Genomic DNA, 22,948 nt, shown 5'->3' on the forward strand with positions numbered 1-22,948 from the left:
TTAAAATTTTAGCCATTTTATTACATTGTAAATCTGAGTTATGAATAAATACTTCCAAATATTTTTATTAATTGATGGAATTAATTAATGGAAAGACTATGCCTGTCTTATATATCATGCCATATTAGATTTTTTTAAAAGTAATAAGTTAGTTAATTATTGTTTTGTAATTATGTAGTACATACTTGCACTGCTGTCGCATCACTGGTTCTGAATCGATATTAATGATTTATTGTCCTTGCTCAAAGTTGTTCTGCTAATTGTTTCCCAGATAGGTGCATAACATTGTGCTGTAACACACTTTCAACAGATAATAGGCCAACTGCAATACACAATGATTTATTTTTTATAGAAGTAGCCAGGCTACCTTCCCACTCATTGTAGTGGTCCATAGTAGCCACTGACTTAACCTTACTTAATTAAAATACAAATATTGATGATAATACAGGGTGATTAAATCTCGATCTATTTTGAGAAAATGGTATGGTAATAAAATTGTTTGTTTGCTGATCCAAGAAAAGAGAAAGCTATAGTTTGCACATGTTTGAGTGGAATAACATACATGGAAGTACCATCAAATCTTCTTGTTTCATAGCCTTCAAGAGATTGTGACAAATTGCTTGGCAAGTGGCATAATACTCTTTAGCTTCCTCCAGCTTATATAATACCTGGACATTTACTGCATTTTTTTTGATTTTGTAATGATCTACCACACCTGTCAGTTGTGGCACAGTGAGAACCCAGCTTAGTATTCTGACATACTCTTGTTATCGCAGTTTCTATGTGTTGAATTGTTTCATCTAGTATGATGGATCTCCCAGAACGTTGTGCAGTGTACATTACCGTTAGCCTGAATTTGGTAACCAACAGTTGGACATTGGACCTAGTAAGAGCAAACTTCCTGAATTTCTGGGTGAAGTTTGTATGTTCCTTCACTAAAATATGCGCAAACAGCAGTAATTCTCTCTTCTTGGTTCAGCATGTTTCACACAGCTTGCATACAAATGTTATCATTTTCAAAAAAATGGATTGAGTCTTTATAATTACCCTGTACTATATTAAGAATTACATATTAGATTGTGTATAATTTTATATACTCAAGTTAAATATAAGCCAAAGTAAAATGTCTTCCTATAACTACATTAAAAATTTTGTGATATGCAAGTTCTCAGAAAGTAAAACTTCTTTAATAATAGAAATTTGCACACCAATAAAGAATACATAACTTTTTATTCATCTTGGTCTAATAACTTAAAATTGGCCTAAATATCAAATACCTTTTAAAGAGCAAAAACTATCCACAGAAAAATTCACCAACTCTCTTTTTAATTCTGAACATTAGAATTATCATCATTAAAACAAGTATAAACTATAAATATAAACTTGTCTCCAAATCTAACCATTTTTTACATGAAACAAAAAGCCTTGATAACATCCTAGAAATATTTAAGTGGGTAAAGCAGTTAATGTGTAGTTAATGTGGCTTTATAAAATTATTCTATTAATACAAAATAATAACTTGAATTAAAAAATGCTTATTCCAATTTAATGGCATCAAATCCTATATTACTGAAAGCATGCAGAAAATTCTTGTTTTCTCATTCAATTAGATTTGAAACAATTTATTTCTTTCATAAATTACATAAATGCATTTATTTTGGTAAAAATGACATAAAATATAAAATTAAATGCATAATTTTTAATTTACATGTAACAGAAAAAAGATGTTATAAAAAATTATTACAAATTAAAAATATATGCAGTATATTTTTCAAAAAATATTTTTACTTTTTGAATAATATAATCATAAATTTTGTACCCATATTTAACAATAATAAATGTATTTTATTCAAAAATTGGCATTAATAATTATATTCATTTAAGGCACTGTATACCATTTATAATAATAATTATTGCTTTTTTATAAATTATTAATATAATTAACATACATAATTTTTTTAAACATTAACGTAAAAAATTTTATATAAAAATTATTTAATAAAACTCTTATTTATTTTATATACAAATCTATATTTTAAAAATATAGTAGCACTACATATTAATCAATATTAAAAATATATATTTTGTCTAAAATAGACTAATGGATACTGATAAAAAAATATTCAAACTTTTTAAGCAAAATTCTGAATATACATATTAATATGATGATATACTTCAAAATTTACACATCTATTATATGAATTATAAATGTTTAAAATTAATTTAGGTTCTACCTTATTTTAAAATATTAACAACAATTAACAATATATCAGATTTTATCTTTTTTTATAAATGAAATTTAAGTTTGTAAATAAATACAATCATAATCTGTTTCAGAAATACAATTATAATAGTCACATTCATAAATACTTTAAAATAAATGCAATTTAATGGAATATAAAAAAATAGAAAATTATTCATTAATATTCAAATTGCTTTTTGAATAATTTTCTTCTTCATTATCAACATCATCTCCAATTGCCTGAGATGTTTGAAAATTTTTAACATTGCTATCTGATGTGTTTTCTGCATTTACTATTTTATCTGAAAAGTTCATATCACTAAGTACACAAGATCCGGATGGTGCTGAACCTAGTTCATTAGTAACATTACCTTGTTGATTTAGAATAGTTACCAAAGGCAGTGAAGGATTTGATGTAAATACAACATTCCCATTAGCAGGAAATTCTGCTTGACAACTATTACTATGATTGGTATTCACAATCACAGCCATAGACGAATTCTGTTGCTGCTTTAATGGTGAAAGAAAACACTTTTTCTCTAGAAAATTGTCACCCGGTGGGGCTCTGTAATTGTTTACACACAAATTCAGTTTAGTTAAATTTTAAAATTTTAAATAGTACACTTTAATAGTATAAAATACTTTTAAAATAAAGCAAAAATTAATGAATTTTCCTCCATTAATTGTTTAATAAAAAATATATAAATGCCGCAACCATTAAAATTAAATGGAAAAAATATTCATATGTAGAAATGCTTAAGAACAATTTTAAAATGTACTAAAAGATGTTTTAACATATTTTCTAATTCAATAATCTGACTAAGTTAGACCCGATTAAAGATAAAGAAATGATGAAATTGATTTTCATAGAACTTATTATTTTTACTTACTTGATATCTGATATATTAATATTATCGGAAGCTGGTGGACCTCTCACAACCATATTTTCCATTTTAGGCAATTGTAATTTTGAAAAATCAATTTGAATAGGAGACTGCTTTTTATCTGGTTGTATTTGTTCTCGAAAGATATCATGAACCAATTGAAGATCTAATGGACTCAACTGATTTAAATTGGGTGGATGATTAAAGTCATTAGATGATCCTTAAAAGATGCAATTATTACAAAATATTAATCATTTTACACTCCATTAGTCTTATTTTTTAACAAGATAATCATACTAAATAATTTTTAATCACTGAAATTCAATTAATTATTACTGTAAAAAAAAACAATGCTTTTATTAATTTATAGGTAATATTATAATATATCGTTTTTTATTCTAAACACTTAGCACAAAAGAAGTCATTATTAATATGTTATTAACACCTGTAAGGAGTCGAAGTCTGATCATTGTTTTGTGTTTTGGTGTTATTTTTAGTTATAGTTATTTTCTTTTTGGGGTCTTTTTTTTATGACAAACTCCTAAAAAACCCCCAAAATATGCTAAATTCAAAACTTAAAATATAAATATGTAGTATGTAAGTATATTCTAATTAATGAATGTTATTCTCTGAACAGTGGCATAGCTACATATTCAAAACTTAAAATATAATTTTGTAGTATGTAAGTATATTCTAATTAATGAATGTTATTCTCTGAACAGTGGCATAGCTACATATTCAGCACCCTGAAGCAAGTAGAATCAGTGCACCTCCTTTTTCCTCTGAGGAGGTCCACAAAATTTATTTTGAACATTTAATTTCAATTTAAAACCTTACTTAATATCTTATTAATTTATTTGAGATTCAACAATAAATATAAATATAACAACAACAAATTGAATAAAACAATATACAATTCTTTAAGTACAGAGTACCTAATAATATATACTACATAGTATATAAACTGTATTGACAAAATGTATGCAAGTTTAGTTTCATAACAAATATATTATAATACATAAAAATAACTTAAAGGTGGTTGTTTTCTTGCTTTTTTGTTTGCAAATCAGTCAATCACTTTCTCCAGATTAAGTTGACAAGCTATTATTTTTTCAATTGATATGGTAGCCAGAGCTAAGACGGTGTTGTAACATGCTGCTTTTTAAATAAGTTTTGATTAATTTTAGTTTTGAAAAACTTCGTTCTCCTGTTGCTGTCGTCACCAGTAAAGTTAAAAAAAATGAGGTATGCTGCAATAATGTTGGAGAAGGTACTTGATGCTGCGATGTGAATTAATAGTAGTTCAGCAACTTCATGTATAGAAGTAATTTCTATTTACCTGAGTATAAAAACACATTTTAAACTGAAGCAGTTGAGGTTCAAAACTAGGCGAAATTTTGGAAGGATTTGCCAATTGTAACAACTCTTATCCTTCCAGAATATTTTTATCAGATGATGCAACAAGATATGCAGGTAATAATTATGTATATATTATGTCAAACAGATTCAAATCTAATATTTAATTGATTAATTAAATCCAAAAATTTTTTACAAATCTTTTTACAAAGTTTTATTTTGCCCTTTCTAAACTTGGCACCCTCATGATTCATACACCTGGAACAGTTTGCTCCAACTGCTCCACGGTAGCTATGCCTCTGTCTCTGATTATTATTATTATATTTGTCAATTCAAAATATAACATTTTAAAATTAGTTTTTTTGTTTACAGGAATGGTATCATGGGATCTGCAATTTGTACATTTAGTCTAAGCTCTATTCAAGAAGTTTTCAATGGGAAGTTTAAAGATCAAGCAACATCATCATCTGCTTGGTTACCAGTTCTCACAAGCAAGGTTCCAGAGCCTCGCCCAGGAATTTGTGTTAACGATACACAGACACTTCCAGATTATGTACTAAACTTTATTCGTGGACATCCATTAATGGATTCAGCTGTAGCACAAGATGGAAATAAACCTGTATTTTATAAGAGAGATGTAATATTTACAAGGCTAGTAGTTGACAAAATAGAAGTGGACGGAGTACATTACACAGTTTATCATGCTGGTACAAGTAAGTACAGTTTTAACATTATTAAATTTTACTAAATTTTAAAATGATTAATGTTTTATATTTATTCTAAGTTATGAACAATGTCACAATGCCCCTCCCCAAANTTTACTTCTTTAAGTCGTAAGAAGTGTTTGTTTAATTAATTAGTTTAGTGCAGATTTCATTGATTATATGAAAAAAAATTTCTTTCATAGATTGATTGTTTATTTTGTATATAATTGATCTTGACATCATTTTTGGAATATTTGAAATATATACTTACTAATTCTTCTTATGATCATTGTTGTTTATAGATAAATAATACTGTTCAATCTAATAAATATTGTGGATTTTTACTTATATAAGTGTTATTTTGGAACATTATATTTTGCTTCCCATTAAGTCCAAGCCTGGTACTTGATTTGAACCCTAAATTGTGTAACCCCCAATTTGTGTCGCATGATACATTGCACACTGTATAAATTATTTAAAATGAAATTATTATTTTGATCTAATTTTACAAAATACACTTATATTTTATTGAAATCTTTCAAAATTTTTGAAATATTCAGCATTTTTAAATCATCTTTTAGCATTAATTCAATATTTTAAAAAAATTAATACAAAAACATTGTTTTTGAATCAACATTTAATTGAAGTCCTGTTGGGTCAATTCTTTTCTTCTAGAATTTTCTAAATTATTTAATAAATATTAATTTAATTATAATTATTAAATTTAATAAGAGAAGGCATCTAATGCCTACCTCTAGTGCCAAATTACTTGGTATTTAGTAATTAGTAGTAGCAGTAATATAGCCCAATTTAATTCAGTAACTGTTTGGCTTTAATATATTAATAATCATCAGGCTTGGCAATGTTTATATATAAAATAGAATTATTCATGAATAATTCTGCCACCTTAATACTGTTATGTAATTTTTAAATATTTCTAATCACATAGATTATTAAACTCTAAAAATGTTATGCTAATTATTATTATTACTATTATTATTTTTTTTTTTTTAATGAACTATGATTTATACTGTAAACTTAATATAAAACTCAAGGTAATTAAATCAATATTTGCCATATTGAAGACTAAATACAAAAAATAAATTTTTGAAATACAGTAGAGCGTCGTTTATCCGAAAGCTGGTTATCCAAAAGCATTCTAGTCGGCAAATTTAAATTTTCGCTAGTGCTGTGGCGCTGCAATCTTCGGCTATTTCTTGGGTTACTCAAATATTTTACGTTTTTGATACTAAATTAACATCTGAAGTATAATTTTTTATTGTTTTTATATTTTTCAATATATTTATTTTGTTTGTACAAAATAAAAAAATAATTTTTAACGATACAATAGTCTTCGTTAGGCTTAACATCGACGAAAATTCAACGCGAAGCGACACGCAACGGAGAAAAATTTCAACATGGGATAAATTAATATATTTTTTCGTACATGATTCGTTATCCGAAAAATACGTTATCCGAACCACCCCAGTCCCCAATTGATTCGGATAAATGACGCTCTACTGTATTATGTTCACAATGTGAAATTTACAAATAATTGGAACACAACTGGCTCTAACAGAGCTGATATTTCTTTATACTCTCTTCTCCATCTACACTAATGCAAATTATTTAAAAATTCCTGTGATTTTCAGATTATTTTACAATGAAATTGTTAAAGATAAGATTAAAAACCTATTTTTATCTTTTTTCACAAATAAAATCAATATTGTCTTACTGTTAATATGAAGAAAAAAATTAATTTAAAATTTTGATTTCATATTTAAAAATAAAATTTTCTTTTATTAACTTAATAAATCTAAAATGTAACTATGATTATAGTTATATGACATTTGAAAGATAAATAGATGTACAGCTGTGTAAATTCAAGACCATCATGAATATATTTTTATCAATAAAAACAATAATAAACCACTACTCTTCAGCTAGTGGTTTATTATTGTTTTAGTGCAATATGAGTTAATAATTTATGCATTTTGTATTCCAGAAAAACTACACATTTCAATTATAATAAAATTTATTGTAAAGTAATTTATTTGTACTTACTTCTCAACTTTTCTACAGCATTTTCAAATTCTTTGAAATGATCAAGAACCTAAAAAATTAACAGAATAAAACTATATGAAATATGTTGAAAATATTAATATGAAAAGAAAATTGAAAGAAAACAATTGAATATTTAATTTTTCCAAATTAAAATAATGTAAATAGTAACAGTCTTGTCATTCTAATATACATATTAATTGGATAAGTTTAATTTATGACAATAGAATATAGTATTGTGTTTATGACTTGTAATTAATATTTGTAACTGTATGTACAAAATCATGGAAAAATGAAACTTCTAAATTTGTATAAACACATAAGAAATTTTCTAATAAGCTGAGAAATAACTATTTTCCTAACATATTCACAATGCAGCATGATTATACTTATTGTTATTTTTCAAATAATACATATAATTACCACCATTAAATCATGGATAAATAAATTTTGATTTACCTGAGCCATTTCTGGTCTTTCACTTTTATTTTTTGAAGTACATTTTAGTCCTCTATCTAAAAACATGTTAAACCATGGTATTCCTTCATCTCCAGCTTTTTTATCAATTATTTTTTCTCCCAAGTTTTCAGCTACACACTGCATAGCATAATCAACCTAAATATTATAAAACAAATTGCTAATCATTAAAAGAATATAGTAAATCTTTCTAATCCAGACATAATAATATTACATGAACAATTATACTATTTAATTATCAATTATTAAAACAAAATACAGTAGAACCTCGATTATCCGGACTAATTGGGATGAAGGTAGTCCGGATAAGGAAAAATCCGGATAATCGAAACAAATACTTTAATTTGTCTTTTAATGATAATACAACACATTTTCTTTTCGATGACATATCGGTATTGTTAAAAATAAATACTGTATTTAAATCGTGATCAAATTTTCAAGAGACAAACGTTCGTATTGAATTTGGACTACTACTGACCAGCACTAACAGACTAGCTATTGTTTAAAAGGCCCTCTGGTGGCTCAAGAAGACAGATTTTATAAAATAAAAAGCAGTTGAAACTGCATTTTTATGAATAAAAATTTGACAAACTATTTATTGTTTTATGACGAGTAAAATTTTTTCATCGTGTTCTCGGCTTTTAAGTAATGCATAAACCTTCGAGGCGCGAGGCCCTTCGGACCGCGANCAACCAGCTGAAAAATGTGCTGGATCAAATGGATTGTTGGATGAGGGATCCAGCAATTGCAATCCCTAGCCATTACGCAGACAGACACACGTTGAATGAGTTATATAGATAGATAATTTACCCTGTAATATACCCTATTTATAATTTATTTTTTTTAATATTAATTTAATAATGCTTCAAATACATGTTAGTAGTTTAATCTTTCTGAGTGAATCTCCATATATCCTTCTACTAGTGTTATAACACTATTGGAAGGATGTACGGAGGGAAATACTAGAAAAAGGAAGACAAGAACTAAGTTCACGGACACTATCAAGCAAAGAAGCCCCTATTAACTATTAAGTATTAAGAGTCTTATTGTAAAAAGAAGACTAACAGTTGATAAACTTGCTGCCCACCAAGCTTCAAGTTGAGAAAGAAGCTTTGTATTTATGATTACAATATTATTTATGAGGTGACATTTCTGACATAAAACAGATAAAATTATGTAAATTACCAAATAGAGCTTGTGATAATTTTCAAAACCAAAATGATTTTTAATATATAATCAGATTTTTTTTTTTTNTGTACGTCATAGGTGATGATCTTCTTTGACCAATGGTGGGTGAAGTGACTAAATATGACACAACAGTTAACTCATCTTCTACAGGGAAGTATTGTGGTGGGAAAGGAGTTTTTATGAGCGATTTTTATGAGAAAATTTGTCGGTTGTTTTTTCCTTTTTGAGTTAACCCTAACTTTAAAAAATCGTTTTGGTTTGAAATGAATAGAAATTATTCGATTCTTAGCCTTTTTAAATCCTGGGCCTCACATCATTATTACCACATTCTGTGGCAATCAATAATATTTCCATACTTGCAGTATTGGAATACAGTCCGAGTTTAGGCAATTTCCTTTCATGCCAGCTATATAAATTTCCAAAGCCTCCAAAGATCATATGACATGTTGGTCAAAGACCCTATGAAAAGGGTAGCTTCACTGCAACAGAGGCAGTGGCGTAGCGTGGGTGTCAGCCGCCTGGGGCAAAGGAAAATTTCGCCGCCCCCTTATTTAGGTATCTCAATTTAAAAGACTAAAATTCAGTTTTGTCACAGAATAAGTAATGAAAAATTCCATGCTAGTGTTGCCACCTTTTTAAAATCGCTGACCCTGATGGCAGGTGAGGTTTGTTCGAACAGAAATTCCTGACGCAGTCTCATAAGGAACTGTTTGCCCTGCCCCGCCTATTGGCACTACAGGGTTTAAAGATTCTATGCCTTGTTCATCGACTGGTCGGTACCTGATGTGGTAGACAGGGACGTCATAGCTGGGCCCTATGATGCATCATCCGGACTCCCGTCCGCACCCCGGCCCAGCTCACTAACTTGGCATAACTTTTGATTGTGCAGCCTGTACTGCACTTGTGGTCCACTGGATAAGGTTTAGTATTCTAAACCTTATCCAGCTCATACTTGTACTAATGACACGGACTTATACCCTNCTTAAAAACAATACTGTCCCCTCAAATTTCACACAAAGCCAATGTTAATCTGTGTAAGCTGAGATAATTTACAGCTAGTTTCTTAAATTTAATATGTTTATTTTTACGTTTTTGAATCATTGATCATTTGGAATAAAACAATAAAATACACAAAAAAAAAGCACCAATAGTATTTTATGTCATTAAGAAACAGACAAAATGAAGAAATTAAACATACTGTATAATCATAGTTTTTGATGTAATGCTGACAGTTTCAGTTTTAGAATAAAAATGCCTTCGTTTTTTAATGTGTCCTCTAGACAGGGATGTATAACCTCACTTTAAACTGGCATTCTGGTTTTTACCATACACAAATATCTGATTTAATGATCTCTCTGGATAGACCATCATGCTAGTCATTCCATGAAAATATGGTATCGTACATGCATGTATATACAGTATAGGTCAATGTCTGAACTGACCAATTTTTAATTTGGCCACCACTTCTCACATTGACCAATGTCCAATGCATGTGTCATGTGCTATAAATTTGTTGATTCACACTTGGTTTGGTCAGTTTGGGATGTGGCAGATGATGAATGGCTAAAACCCAGCATGTTACATCAAATGGATATGTTTGAACAAATTACAGCCAGTCTGTTATCATTCCATTCTTATCTTGTGCAATTTATAATAGTACAAATGAGAGTCATTGCAAAGTACAATGTTCTAATAATTACATTTTCAAACATCTTTTCTTAAAAGATGTCAAATTCAGAGTGAGAAGTTGTGCATAGATAGAAACCTAGCAGTAAAACAAAACTGACAAGTGACATGAAAAACTGCTTTAGTAATAAATTGAAAAAGAAAAAAGTATATTTGTGGCATCCAGGTCATCACACTGACATTATTTTCCATACATACTTAATAGAAAAAATGTTTTTGAATAAAACTAACTTTTTTAAATCTGACTTACAAAAAACATGTGGCAGAGATTATTAACTATTAGTGAGCTGAAGTTAAAATAAAGAAATGTTAAATTTTATATCACCAAATATAAAGTTGGAAATGCATAATAAAATTACAATCTATCTCACATTAGAATTTTTCACAACAACATGTTAATATAACTTTATATTCATTCTAAAGAATAAATATCAGAAATATAGTCAATATATCCTGCTGCAACATTTTACTAACTATAAACTTATAAAAATGTGTTAATAAATTACACATTTTTAAATTACAGACTGCTCTAAATCAAACCACAGCAACTCTGACTTTGCATGACAAACAAATTTTTCAAAAATTGTATTTTAATATTTCTTGATAATAGAAAATTTTGAACTGATAATACGACTTCTAACTTCTAGTTTGCACCAGAAATTCATATATAGTTAATCAGGGCCTTCTGTCCCTAAGTTTTCCATATCTGGTCTTGGCTTTCATCTATATAACTCTTTTCTCGTGATTAAGAAAAGTCAGGCAACAGTGGGAATTTATAAATCTACAATTTTTTCAAATTGCAACCCAACAAAATTACAATTAATTAGTATTTTCAATGTCTGAAAGTCTTTGCATGCCTTATAACTGCAGTCAGTAAGTTACAAAAATTCTATATTGCTGTACTGGAATGAAATTTTTTGAGCTCATTTCCTGTAATAATAAATTCAGCAGTATAACCTACTAAAGCTCAGTAAAACTTCTGCACAAAGTTGTTCATTAAAAATTTCTGTACTATATATCAAACTTCTCATTTTCCACATCATCGGAGAAAACACCACCCAATTCAGACTTTCATAAACTCGGACAACCTTCATCCATATTAGACCAAGTTTTACTTGGACTAATATGTTTAATGGTGTTTACTGTAAGAGAAAATTTTAAAACAGGTTTCTATTTCTAAGATGAGTTTAAATTTTGATAAATTTAAAATTATAATTTTTCTTTAAGGAAAACAAATTCCTTACTCTTGCCAACATTTTCTGGCCAATATTAGAATTGTATGACCAGACCCTAAAAACTAGAAATAACATTTTGTGCATTAGCTTTAACACATATATATAGTCAAATCCGATTAATTCAAACTTTATTAATCCAGATGTTAGTCAAGAGAAATAATTTTAATACCTAACACTAATTTACATATAAATTTTGTTTTTTTAATTTATATTTAAATTAGCATTAATTTGGGAATCATGTGATGAGGTCATTAAGACCCGATGTTTTAATTTTGAAATTTGCTGTTACGCTACTATTCTTACCACTTCTTTAATCTTTTACTTTCCTAAAAATGTCTAGTTGAAATTATGTTGGATAATAATTTAGTTTTTCTGATCATTATTATTAAATACATAAACCATATTGAGATCTTTTTCATCTGCACAAAGTGTGTTCCAGAGTTTGGTAAATTGAATTTTTTGGAAATCAAAATTTGTCAAAATATTAAAGGATAAAAATGTGAAATAAAGACAACATATTTTGTAGCTTCAACATTACATATTTACATACTTTAATGTGAAACTTATCTAATATGAAAGTTTTGCTGGAAAAAAAAGCTATTTATTTAATAACTTGGTACTCAAATACAAAAATGAGTTTATTCTAGTATAATTCTACATTTATATCATAGACTTATTGTTTCATTCATCACATAACAGTTGCAGTATAACAAGGCAGCCTATAATATTTCTTGTATACTTTCCAAAATGTATAAAGTCATTTTATGGCATGAAGACAATCACAAACTGAAAAGGAAAATCTCAAAGTTTGTCAAAAAAAAACTAAACACATTGTTACACCACAATCTTCCTAAAAATTTTTGAAAAAAACATTATAACAACTTTCAAAATGATTACAAATGTAATGGGACATGTAAAAAATGTCAAAAGCTTCATCATCAGAGCTACAAGGTGCTTATATGCAAGGCTTGCTATGACAATCAGATGAAAATATGAGAAACAATAACACACAAGAGAAACATACAAAAGTCTTTATGCTTGTGCATTTTTCTGATAAAAGTTATGACTATGAACATTATAACATGAGTCTGCAACAAATATTTTACTCTCATTGGCAACACCTATGCCAGGTTAAAAAAAAAAAACAGTTAATTCAAATTATTTTTTCTATAAATTTGTTCTAGTTGAAGCTAGGTACATTTTATATTACAAAAATAAAATCCTGAAGAGAAAGCAACATATAGTCAATTTATTTATGTAATACACATGTTTCAGAGATTCCACATAATATACTTGTTCTCTTGGGCTAAGAGTAAAACTGTTACTTGTTTCAAAGTTTCAATAATGTTTGTCTAAATAGTGGAGTCACTTAGCTAAGTTTTTATGTCTAAATATGAAACACATTTTAGTTTACAAAGTTGTAGTAGTTAAAAAAATGGAATGTAAAGAGAAAATATGGTCATAAAAGAATGTAATTTGACAAAACACCAAAGAAATTTGCAGAAAAGTAATTTTAAAAACTAGAGAATTCAGAGTTTTTTGATTTCCCTTATGATCAAATTGAAAAGATTAGACTGTATTTTAATAATTGTGTTTTTGTGTGTGTCCTTATTTAAATCTGCATATATAAATAACCATATATACACACACAAATATTACATTGGCTTAATCTATGAGAGTTTAAATTGAAAGCATAATCTAGTATATACAGTAGAGCGTTGTTTATCCAAATAAATTGGAGACTGGGGTTGTTCGGATAACTTATTTTTCGGATAACCGATTATGTACGAAAAAATACATTAACTTATCATGTGTTGAAATTTTTCTCTGTTGCGTGTCGCTTTGCGTTGAATTTTCGTCGATGTTAATCCTAAGGTAAACTTTTTAAAACAATAATCGTGGCTATTGTATCATTAAAAATTATTTCTTTANTTTTTTTTTTTAATCATTTAAAAGCTGCATGTGGTTTTAACAAACAACAACATGCAGCTGTTCCAAATTAGTGTTAACCGTTCTTAAATTTTAAAATACATTTCACTAATTTTTGGGCCATGTTGTATTAATTACTTCTAGATGGGGATATGGATTTTTAGATGTATTATTTCTAGATACTTTCTACATAATTAATATCAAAACAGTTTTATTTAATTGTATTACTTCAAATTTGAATGATATAGTCAAAAAATCAAAATTTAAAAAAATACAGTTTACAACCTACAATCTATGCATTTAAATCAATTAGCACAGGATAATAATTTACTCTTGGTATATGTGAATCTTAATTTACTTTTTTCTACAATTAATATTTTCATATTAAATACANATGGCTGAAAACATTTGAGCAGTAAATTTTTTTTTTGCTGTAAATTTAAAAATTGCTGGAAAACACAGTTAAATGTTGGTTATTTGATCATACAGTTCCAGTCTATAAGTGTATCATTTTTTGATTCCTATCAAACTAATTGCCCTTATGAAAAGAAGGAATTCCATTGTAACTATATGGAGTATACTGTTAAAAATGTCTTATGTGCTATAGCATGTATTTGTTTAGTAATTAAAATATTAGTTGATAATATTAAAATCTGTTTATCATCAATGATTTAACAATTCATTTTTTTTTCCAATTAGAAGTTCAGACTGATTACAAAAAAATTAATTTTTTGAGTCTATCTATTAATCCATTAACACAACCACAGAACTGAGTTCCTGATCCTATATCTTGAGTTCACCATGAAATTGTATCTATATGCAAATAAAAGGATAACTCGTATCAACCACCAGAGGGCTTGAACCTGATAAAAATTGGATAACTACTTGATGGTATGGTGAGAAGACTTACTTGTTGTTTTTAACGTAAAAGACATCAGAACCTCAAATANACAAAATAAAAAAGTGATAAATAATTTTAAATAAATAATTATATAATATAGCTATATAGTCTGAACTTCTAATTGGAAGAAAAACATATCCTGAGTTCACCATGAAATTGTATCCATATGCAAATGAAAGGATAACTCGTATCAACCACCAGAGGGCTTGAACCTGATAAAAATTGGATAACTATTTGATGGTATGGTGAGAAGACTTACTTGTTGTTTTTAACGTAAAAGACATCAGAACCTCAAATAAAAGGCTGACATTTTGATCATTTTTAATTTGTGAGTTTTTACTTATTTATTATTTGTTTTTATTGAAGTTTTTCTTCACCCAATGTTACAGGTACTTCTGTGATTGTTTTAATGGATTAAAATAGATAGACTCAAAAAATTAATTTTTTTGTAAATAGTCTGAACTTCTAATTGGAAGAAAAACATATCCTGAGTTTTCACCATGAAATTGTATCTATATGCAAATATAAGGATGACTCATATCAACCACCAGAGGGCTTGAACCTGATAAAAATTGGATAACTATTTGATGGTATGGTGAGAAGACTTGTTGTTTTTAATGTAAAAATGTCAGAACCTCAAATAAAAGGCTGACATTTTAATCATGTTTAATATTGTGAGATTTTACCTATTTATTTTTGTTTTTGTGGGGTTGACGAGTTGTAGACACCACTGTGATCACCACTTGTGGGTCTGCGAGGAATAGTTGGCCCCAATGTGAGGAAATGTTGACCTTTCAGTTAAAGGTGAACATGCTCACTTTTCCCGTGATCTTTCAGGATGACACGAGAAAGCCCTTTTCGTATGGGGGTAGTGGTTTGCTGGATGCAGAGAGACTCACACAGAGACCATATTTTACGAATTTACTGTGTTTATTCATTTAAAACATGATTGCAATAGAAACACTGGTCTGTCCTTCGAAAAGAGATCGTACCAAACGATGGAGTGTCCTTCCTGGAAGCACGTGAGTCCCGCAATGGAAAAGTTTCTCCTGTATAGGTTGGAGAGGCTTTTCCTTTTCGGCGGCTGGAGGAGGAAGTGGGCCACGTAGCACAAGAACCATGGCGTTTACGGTGTTCCGGTGGAAGTTGATTTCTTAATTCGGATTGTGGAGAATTCTACGACGGGAAGTTCGGTCCCTAAACTCTTTTGCTGTACTTAGTTTGTTAGCCTTTTGCCCCGATAGTCCCGAGCTGAGTCGACTGGACTGTTTGCTCCCAACCTCCCCGTGTCCTTGGGATCTTGGGCTTTTATCATCTTTTTCTTCCCAAAATCCCGAGATTTTGATTGGTCCGAATGTTAGTCTCCTGCGATTCTATTGGTCCCTGGTCTGTTGCCAGGGACGTGATTCAGGCCGCGGGTTGCCGAATATCCCTGTCCGGGCCGTTCCCCTCCAGAGTTGGGTCAAGCCTTTTCCCAGACGACGGACCCATAAATTTCACCTAATTTCTGTCCCAGAGAAGACACAGCTGTCCCAGCCGTCGTCCCCTCTACAGGAGTGTCAGCAGGTCTCGCTTTGAACTCTCTGTAAGGTGACTGTCCAAAGTTACCTGGCGGACGATCCCGCACTCGTTCTCACGATTGATGATCGCAGATCTGTCAATTAGGTTTGGAATGCGACAATTATATTGTCTCGCACCCCNAGAAGTTCAGACTGATTACAAAAAAATTAATTTTTTGAGTCTATCTATTAATCCATTAACACAACCACAGAACTGAGTTCCTGATCCTATATCTTGAGTTCACCATGAAATTGTATCTATATGCAAATAAAAGGATAACTCGTATCAACCACCAGAGGGCTTGAACCTGATAAAAATTGGATAACTACTTGATGGTATGGTGAGAAGACTTACTTGTTGTTTTTAACGTAAAAGACATCAGAACCTCAAATAAAAGGCTGACATTTTGATCATTTTTAATTTGTGAGTTTTTACTTATTTATTATTTGTTTTTATTGAAGTTTTTCTTCACCCAATGTTACAGGTACTTCTGTGATTGTTTTAATGGATTAAAATAGATAGACTCAAAAAATTAATTTTTTTGTAAATAGTCTGAACTTCTAATTGGAAGAAAAATATATCCTGAGTTCACCATGAAATTCTCTTTTATTCTCTTCTACAACAAACTTTACATATTGTATAGGTAATGTGATGTTAATTACTCAATGTTTTTCATAGGCCTTGAAACAGGAAATGACTTCAAAATAAATGAGAATAGTAACTCCAAGGAAGGTAAAAGTGACTAAACAGTGACTGAAATAAAATAATAATAGATGACCATGACAATATACATTATTTGTAAGTAATCAAGTCCTAATGTTATTTTATGTTTATGGGTTTTGTTTCATTTGATGTTATAATTTACTATATTTACTCATGTTTAAGATGAGGTTTTCATTCATTTTTCACTGCTTCAAAAACCTAGGTCATCCTATATGTGCAAGCAAAGAATTGTTTTCATTTTTGTAATAATTTCTGTGAACCATGTATTCCATGTAATGTATTCCATGTAACCATGTGAACCATGTAATGGCAGTTCATGCTGCCATTATAAGTCTACACTCTATTTATTGTAAGATGGCACCTACTGTAAACAAACTAAGATATACCCCTCTTTGTTTATTGGTTTAACCTACATCCATCAATAAATAACGCATTGCATCTCATTTGTACACAGAAAATAGTTCATTACTTATAAAATCATTAATAAAATACGGATCACTTAGCAATGATTATAAATGTAGTTATTTCATATTTGTTAAATTGTTATTTTTAATGAATCTATTTTTAGCACATTCTAAATCATTAAAAATAAACCTTTTTTGGTCATGCACATTATAATGTTTTGGTTTTGTTTTCCATTCATCATGTATTAAGGCAAACATAGTTGTTTGTCTTAATATGTGTATTTGATAATATTTTATTTGTAATTAAACAAAATAAAATTAGAATTGTATTAATAAATCTAATTTTCTTTATTTTGATCTTTAAAGTCATACATCATCCTACATATAAGATTGTCTTATACACGAGTAATACAGTAGTTTGAGAACATTTTCTTTTGTTTAAAGCGCAATAACTTATTTTCATTATTAACTAATAGTAATTACAAATAAAGCAATAATAATGCTTGCACAAGTTCTAGACATTTGTGTGCATTTCTCACATGTTTGCGTGAGAAATTTATTTTTCACTTCTGCATAAACAGTGTCACAATTGTAGATTCTGATCTGAAAAGTTCATTTTAGCATGTTTTCCCTCGCCTTGTGTTTGCATAAATGCAGCCTTACAGCAAAGACTCAGACACCAGCCTCTGGCAAAACCAAAACCAGAACTCAGGAATTTTTGTTTTCGAGTGCATCATATCGGAATTGGTTGACCAAATTAGTGAAAAGGATCGTTAATTATCATCTGCTGTATCTGTATATTTTGATCTGTTCTTTACTCAGTTTCTTTATCTTTTGTACAACATAACCATAGGCTAATAAGCACCAGGTCAATCAGCCAGTTCGGCAATTAAACACAGGAGGCATCTATTAGAAGATATACAGCACATCTCTCTTTTAAAAAATTGAGAGAAAAATCACTTGTATATTTACTGTTCTTTCTAATGAGTTATGTTAAATTTTGCAAATTAAAATTTTTAATTGGTTAAAATGGAGGGGTGTGTCAGAGCTGTCAAGCGTGCGAGTGAACTTTTTTTGAGAGGTTGGTAGAACAAGTTTGGGATGGAAATAACAAAAAATTACGCAATGTGGTATGTACAAATTAGAGCTGTTGACATTAATTTAACATTGGGAATGATTAAAATACTATTAATAATTGCCGGAATTGAAATAAATCCTGGTCCTCNGCTCTACACATCAGTTTGTAGTTATTTATCAGTAATTTAATTATTAGTGTTAATAAAGTAGTGAGTAAGTAATTAGTAGTAGCCTAGTAAGTTATCATCATCATAATCATGAATCACGTACATTCATATCATCATATATCTAAGATACTGATACTCATTAATTTAATTAAGTAACTAGGTAGTTTGTCACTAATTTTTTGTAACTAGGTAGTTTGTCACTAATTAAGTAACTAGGTAGTTTGTCACTAACAGTTTGTCACTAATTTTCACAATAAAATTGCCTAGCCTAGCCCACTAACCACTTATAGAATAAAAGTTAAAAACTCTTACTTAATAGAATTAGAGTAGAAGTTATAAAATATTAGTCTTGTCTTGAATAAGATATTTTAAAGGATTAAATAAAATTAAATCAATCACTTCTGTTATTTTTTTGACTTTTCTAAAAGTAAGATCAAGAAACAAATGGTATTGATGGTGTTGTCTCCCAACCTACTTCTTAATGAACTGCATATATATCCCACCCTATATAAGGCCTTTTCTGCCTCTATGCTAGTTGGTTTCAGTGTCATCAAATAATGATAAATCAAAGATAAGTTTTCAGCTCTGACTCCCTCACTTTCATAAACAGCCATTTCCTTTTTTAATAACTTATCATAATCCTTCTCAGTACTAGTTTCTTTCCATTTCATGAAGTTTTCTTTCTCACGCTTTAGTTGAATCTCTAATTCTTGTTCCAATGTGAAATTCAGGAAATCCGGGTTATCTGGATCATCATTTTCCACCTCCGTAATATCCTCTGCCATTGCAGCTGGTTACACTACATATGTATTTACACAATTCAGTATATTTTTCATCTGGCGCATTACATTTTTTTCGGCATGTGAAATATAAGGCTTTCTATCTTTTTGGTCATACTTCTTCGGGTTCTGTATGTAAATCAGCATCCGTGACCTCGATAAGATGCCGTTCTCTGATTCTTTTGTGGAGTGCCTCTGAAAGGTTGGCACTCAAGATTGTGTCCTGGCTTTTTAGTTTGTCTAAGACAAATTTCAGGGTTGTGTCAGCAGTTATCAAACTCAACTCTTCTGCAGAGAGCTTCAATGGCCAGTTTAAACAGCAATCGTTCCGTCACGTGATTCATTGACGTCACAATCAACCATAAATTAGAATTATGCACCAGGACTAGGATAGGAGTTACTTATTTTATTTAGTGCGAAGACACTTTATTTAGCGAGAGCAGAAAGTCAACTGGCAATTAGATCAGCAGAGGGCGGTGCGGTGTAGAGAGGGGGTATAGCACATGCCGCACTGAACGGCAACGTTGCTCTTGCCGCCAAGCGATAGCGCATGTAGCAAAGCGGCAAGGTCAACAACGTAGACTTTTGCGCCATTATTTAGAAAGTTAATTGAGTATTTGCGGATCTGCAGTGCTGGATCCAACCAGCTGAAAAATGTGCTGGATCAAATGGATTGTTGGATGAGGGATCCAGCAATTGCAATCCCTAGCCATTACGCAGACAGACACACGTTGAATGAGTTATATAGATAGATAATTTACCCTGTAATATACCCTATTTATAATTTATTTTTTTTAATATTAATTTAATAATGCTTCAAATACATGTTAGTAGTTTAATCTTTCTGAGTGAATCTCCATATATCCTTCTACTAGTGTTATAACACTATTGGAAGGATGTACGGAGGGAAATACTAGAAAAAGGAAGACAAGAACTAAGTTCACGGACACTATCAAGCAAAGAAGCCCCTATTAACTATTAAGTATTAAGAGTCTTATTGTAAAAAGAAGACTAACAGTTGATAAACTTGCTGCCCACCAAGCTTCAAGTTGAGAAAGAAGCTTTGTATTTATGATTACAATATTATTTATGAGGTGACATTTCTGACATAAAACAGATAAAATTATGTAAATTACCAAATAGAGCTTGTGATAATTTTCAAAACCAAAATGATTTTTAATATATAATCAAATTTTTTTTTTTTTAATGATGACATAAAAATTTTTCAACCTCTTATTACTTGCATTTTAAACTTTAAATCATAGTATGATATAGAAATCAATAAAATTAAGATAAAAACAGAAAATCCAAACTTTTTGGCATTCCTGATACCATTTCTAATGGTCTTTAACAAAAATAGAATAGAGAGTTCATTTTAAACAGAACTGAACTTAAAATTTAAAAATAATGCAGTTCTTGACTAAGAGGGATGAAGAGCCTGTCTTTCAACATAAGGATAGATAGGCTCCTTATTTCTTTTAGTTAAAATCACTACTTAAGATTTTAACCAAGAGTGGATAATTACCAGTGATGTAACAAATATTCGGCTACTATTCGGTATTCGGCCTATTTTTCAGTATTCGGCTGAATACCTAAAAACAGGAGTAAGAAATAACAAAAACAGTAAATTAATCATTTTGGTATTTAGATTTAATGTTATCAGGTTAGTGTTGTTTGTTTATATTTATTTATAACTTATAACATGCACAAAATAAAAAAGAAAATAATATTAGTCACATGTATTCACAATTTATAATTACAAAGATCAGCACACGTACACACGTATACACCTATTCATTCGAGAATCGTCGCACATCTGAGGGTCTGACCCTGCCTATTCTTCTTTTTAAGCACTCGTCTTTGCTCTTTCCTTTCTCTTTCCTCTATCGCTCTAGTCCACGTATGCCTATGCATACATCATAATACGCACTCATGATACTTTCGATTCATCACTTCTCCGTTGTAGTTTTCCCATTTTACTATTACATGACTCATAGCCTAGTGATTATGGAGAAAAGAGACAGATAGGACTTCGGTATAAGTCACAGTTATGATTTCACAGATTCGAGACAGCTAGGTAGCCTGAACGGCCCCAGGCTTTCGCCCGTGCACGCTAAGTGACTTTCATTACAAGCATTTAGCTTTCCGAAGTCTATGACAACAATTGTTTGGCATTGACGGTCACAAATTTCATGCCAATAAGTTGCCTCAACTTGTTCGATTATGTTATCAGCTCAATTTCATATTTATTTATTCTTCGCAGTCCTTCTCTGTTCTTTTTTCGTTATTTACACGTGTAGGTCATTTCATTGTTATCCACATTTGATATTATCATTTATCACATACTGCCATGATGCTCTTGTCTTTCCGCTACAACTGTCAAGAATTAACGTGATTGGCAAAGCGTAGTGACAGCGGGCCAATAGAGAGCAGGGTCATCGTCATAATGTAGTTTTCGCACCAATTTTTGTACGTGCGTTAGTCGAGCTGAATAGTTTGGCCAAATATTCGGCTATTCGGCCACGCTCCTGACCGAATATTTGGTATTCCACCTGAGGCCAAATATACTATTCGTTGCAACACTAATAATTACAACTGATTGAATGCATAAAATCAACAAACACTGGTAATTGGTTCTGGGTTTATGCCTGACCAATGGGTAGACTGTTCAGAGTTTTCTTCATTTACTTCATGTGTCTAATGTCCAATATCTAAGTAGTGGTCAGTTCTTCTATAGAAAGTCCTTCCAGGAAGCATCACCTTGGCAGATTGGCAATAGCCTTGCCTTATCCCATCATATCAGACAAAACAAAACCTATCTCATCAACCAAGTCTTCTCTATTATGCCTATCAAAAAACCATAAATGTGGAAACCATACAGTGGTATTATTACTCCAATAATGGCTTGAACCAATTTAACTAATAAAATTTCTATTATATTNAAAAAATTATAGAGAGCAGTTTTTGTCCTGAAAGCACAAAATTTAATCTAAATTTGCTGGCATGCTGTGCCTGTTCTAAGATTTATAGAGCAAAATCTGTCTCCATTGAATGAGTAACATCAAATTATTGCTTTTTTTCAGGTATTGTACAGTATTAACATTTTAAACAAACACAATAATTGTCACAACTATTTAATCTTGCTTCAAAGCTTTAATGCAAGTTAATCAAACTTAAAGGTTGGATGTCACACCTATCTTTTTGTGGGGACCGAGGGGGGAAGAAATTAAAAAGAAACTCTCGACGAACGATAATAGGTGATATATATATCGTCATCGTCTCCCTTGCCGTTTGGATTGCCGAGCGGTAACAATCAACGACATGTGGAAGCAGTTGAGTCAGAGATAGATGCTTCGTTTACAAACAACACAACCGTTTATTAAACACGAAAGAAGCTTACAAGATTACTGCGATCTTGGAAGTTCTGCGGCGGCTGCGGCCTCTGGGTCTTCCTCTCCTGTGGTTCCACCATAGTCCCATTTTGAAGGAGTGTCCCTTGTTCGAGAATGAACAATTCCATCACATCTCGACGACTCCGGGACGATGCGGTCGACTTCCGTTGATGGAAAGATGTC

The 22,948-nt window shown here is 30.2% G+C and overlaps 1 protein-coding gene and 1 long non-coding RNA gene across 2 annotated transcripts; one reads left to right on the forward strand and one right to left on the reverse strand.

Moving 5' to 3' along the window:
- Window positions 1-2,342: 2,342 nt before the first annotated feature.
- LOC111640257 lies at window positions 2,343-7,887 on the reverse strand. The gene is made up of 4 exons (XM_023386257.1): window positions 7,707-7,887; window positions 7,251-7,299; window positions 3,133-3,346; window positions 2,343-2,807 (listed from the first exon to the last, which is right to left on the reverse strand). Exons 1-4 carry the CDS (start codon window positions 7,848-7,850, stop codon window positions 2,414-2,416), a joined length of 801 nt encoding a protein of 266 aa, XP_023242025.1. The 5' UTR covers window positions 7,851-7,887; the 3' UTR covers window positions 2,343-2,413.
- On the forward strand, window positions 3,960-4,950 carry LOC111640258. The gene is made up of 3 exons (XR_002759244.1): window positions 3,960-4,599; window positions 4,695-4,769; window positions 4,855-4,950. It is a non-coding gene; the product is annotated as an uncharacterized LOC111640258 (long non-coding RNA).
- Window positions 7,888-22,948: the final 15,061 nt, after the last annotated feature.

Source organism: Centruroides sculpturatus, unplaced genomic scaffold (genome assembly GCF_000671375.1).
Source record: "Centruroides sculpturatus isolate CEXI.00-Female unplaced genomic scaffold, Cexi_2.0 scaffold1364, whole genome shotgun sequence".
Classification (NCBI taxonomy): Eukaryota; Metazoa; Arthropoda; class Arachnida; order Scorpiones; family Buthidae; genus Centruroides; species Centruroides sculpturatus.

Bases quoted from the DNA above. Each gene is read 5' to 3' on its own strand.
- LOC111640257 (XM_023386257.1), bottom strand. From the start codon at position 7,850: ATGCAGTGTGTAGCTGAAAACTTGGGAGAAAAAATAATTGATAAAAAA. The intron at 7,300-7,706 runs GTAAATCAAAAT...TTAATTTTTTAG, and splicing joins AAAGACCAGAAATGGCTCAG to GTTCTTGATCATTTCAAAGA. The intron at 2,808-3,132 runs GTAAGTAAAAAT...AAACAATTACAG, and splicing joins ATTAATATATCAGATATCAA to AGCCCCACCGGGTGACAATT.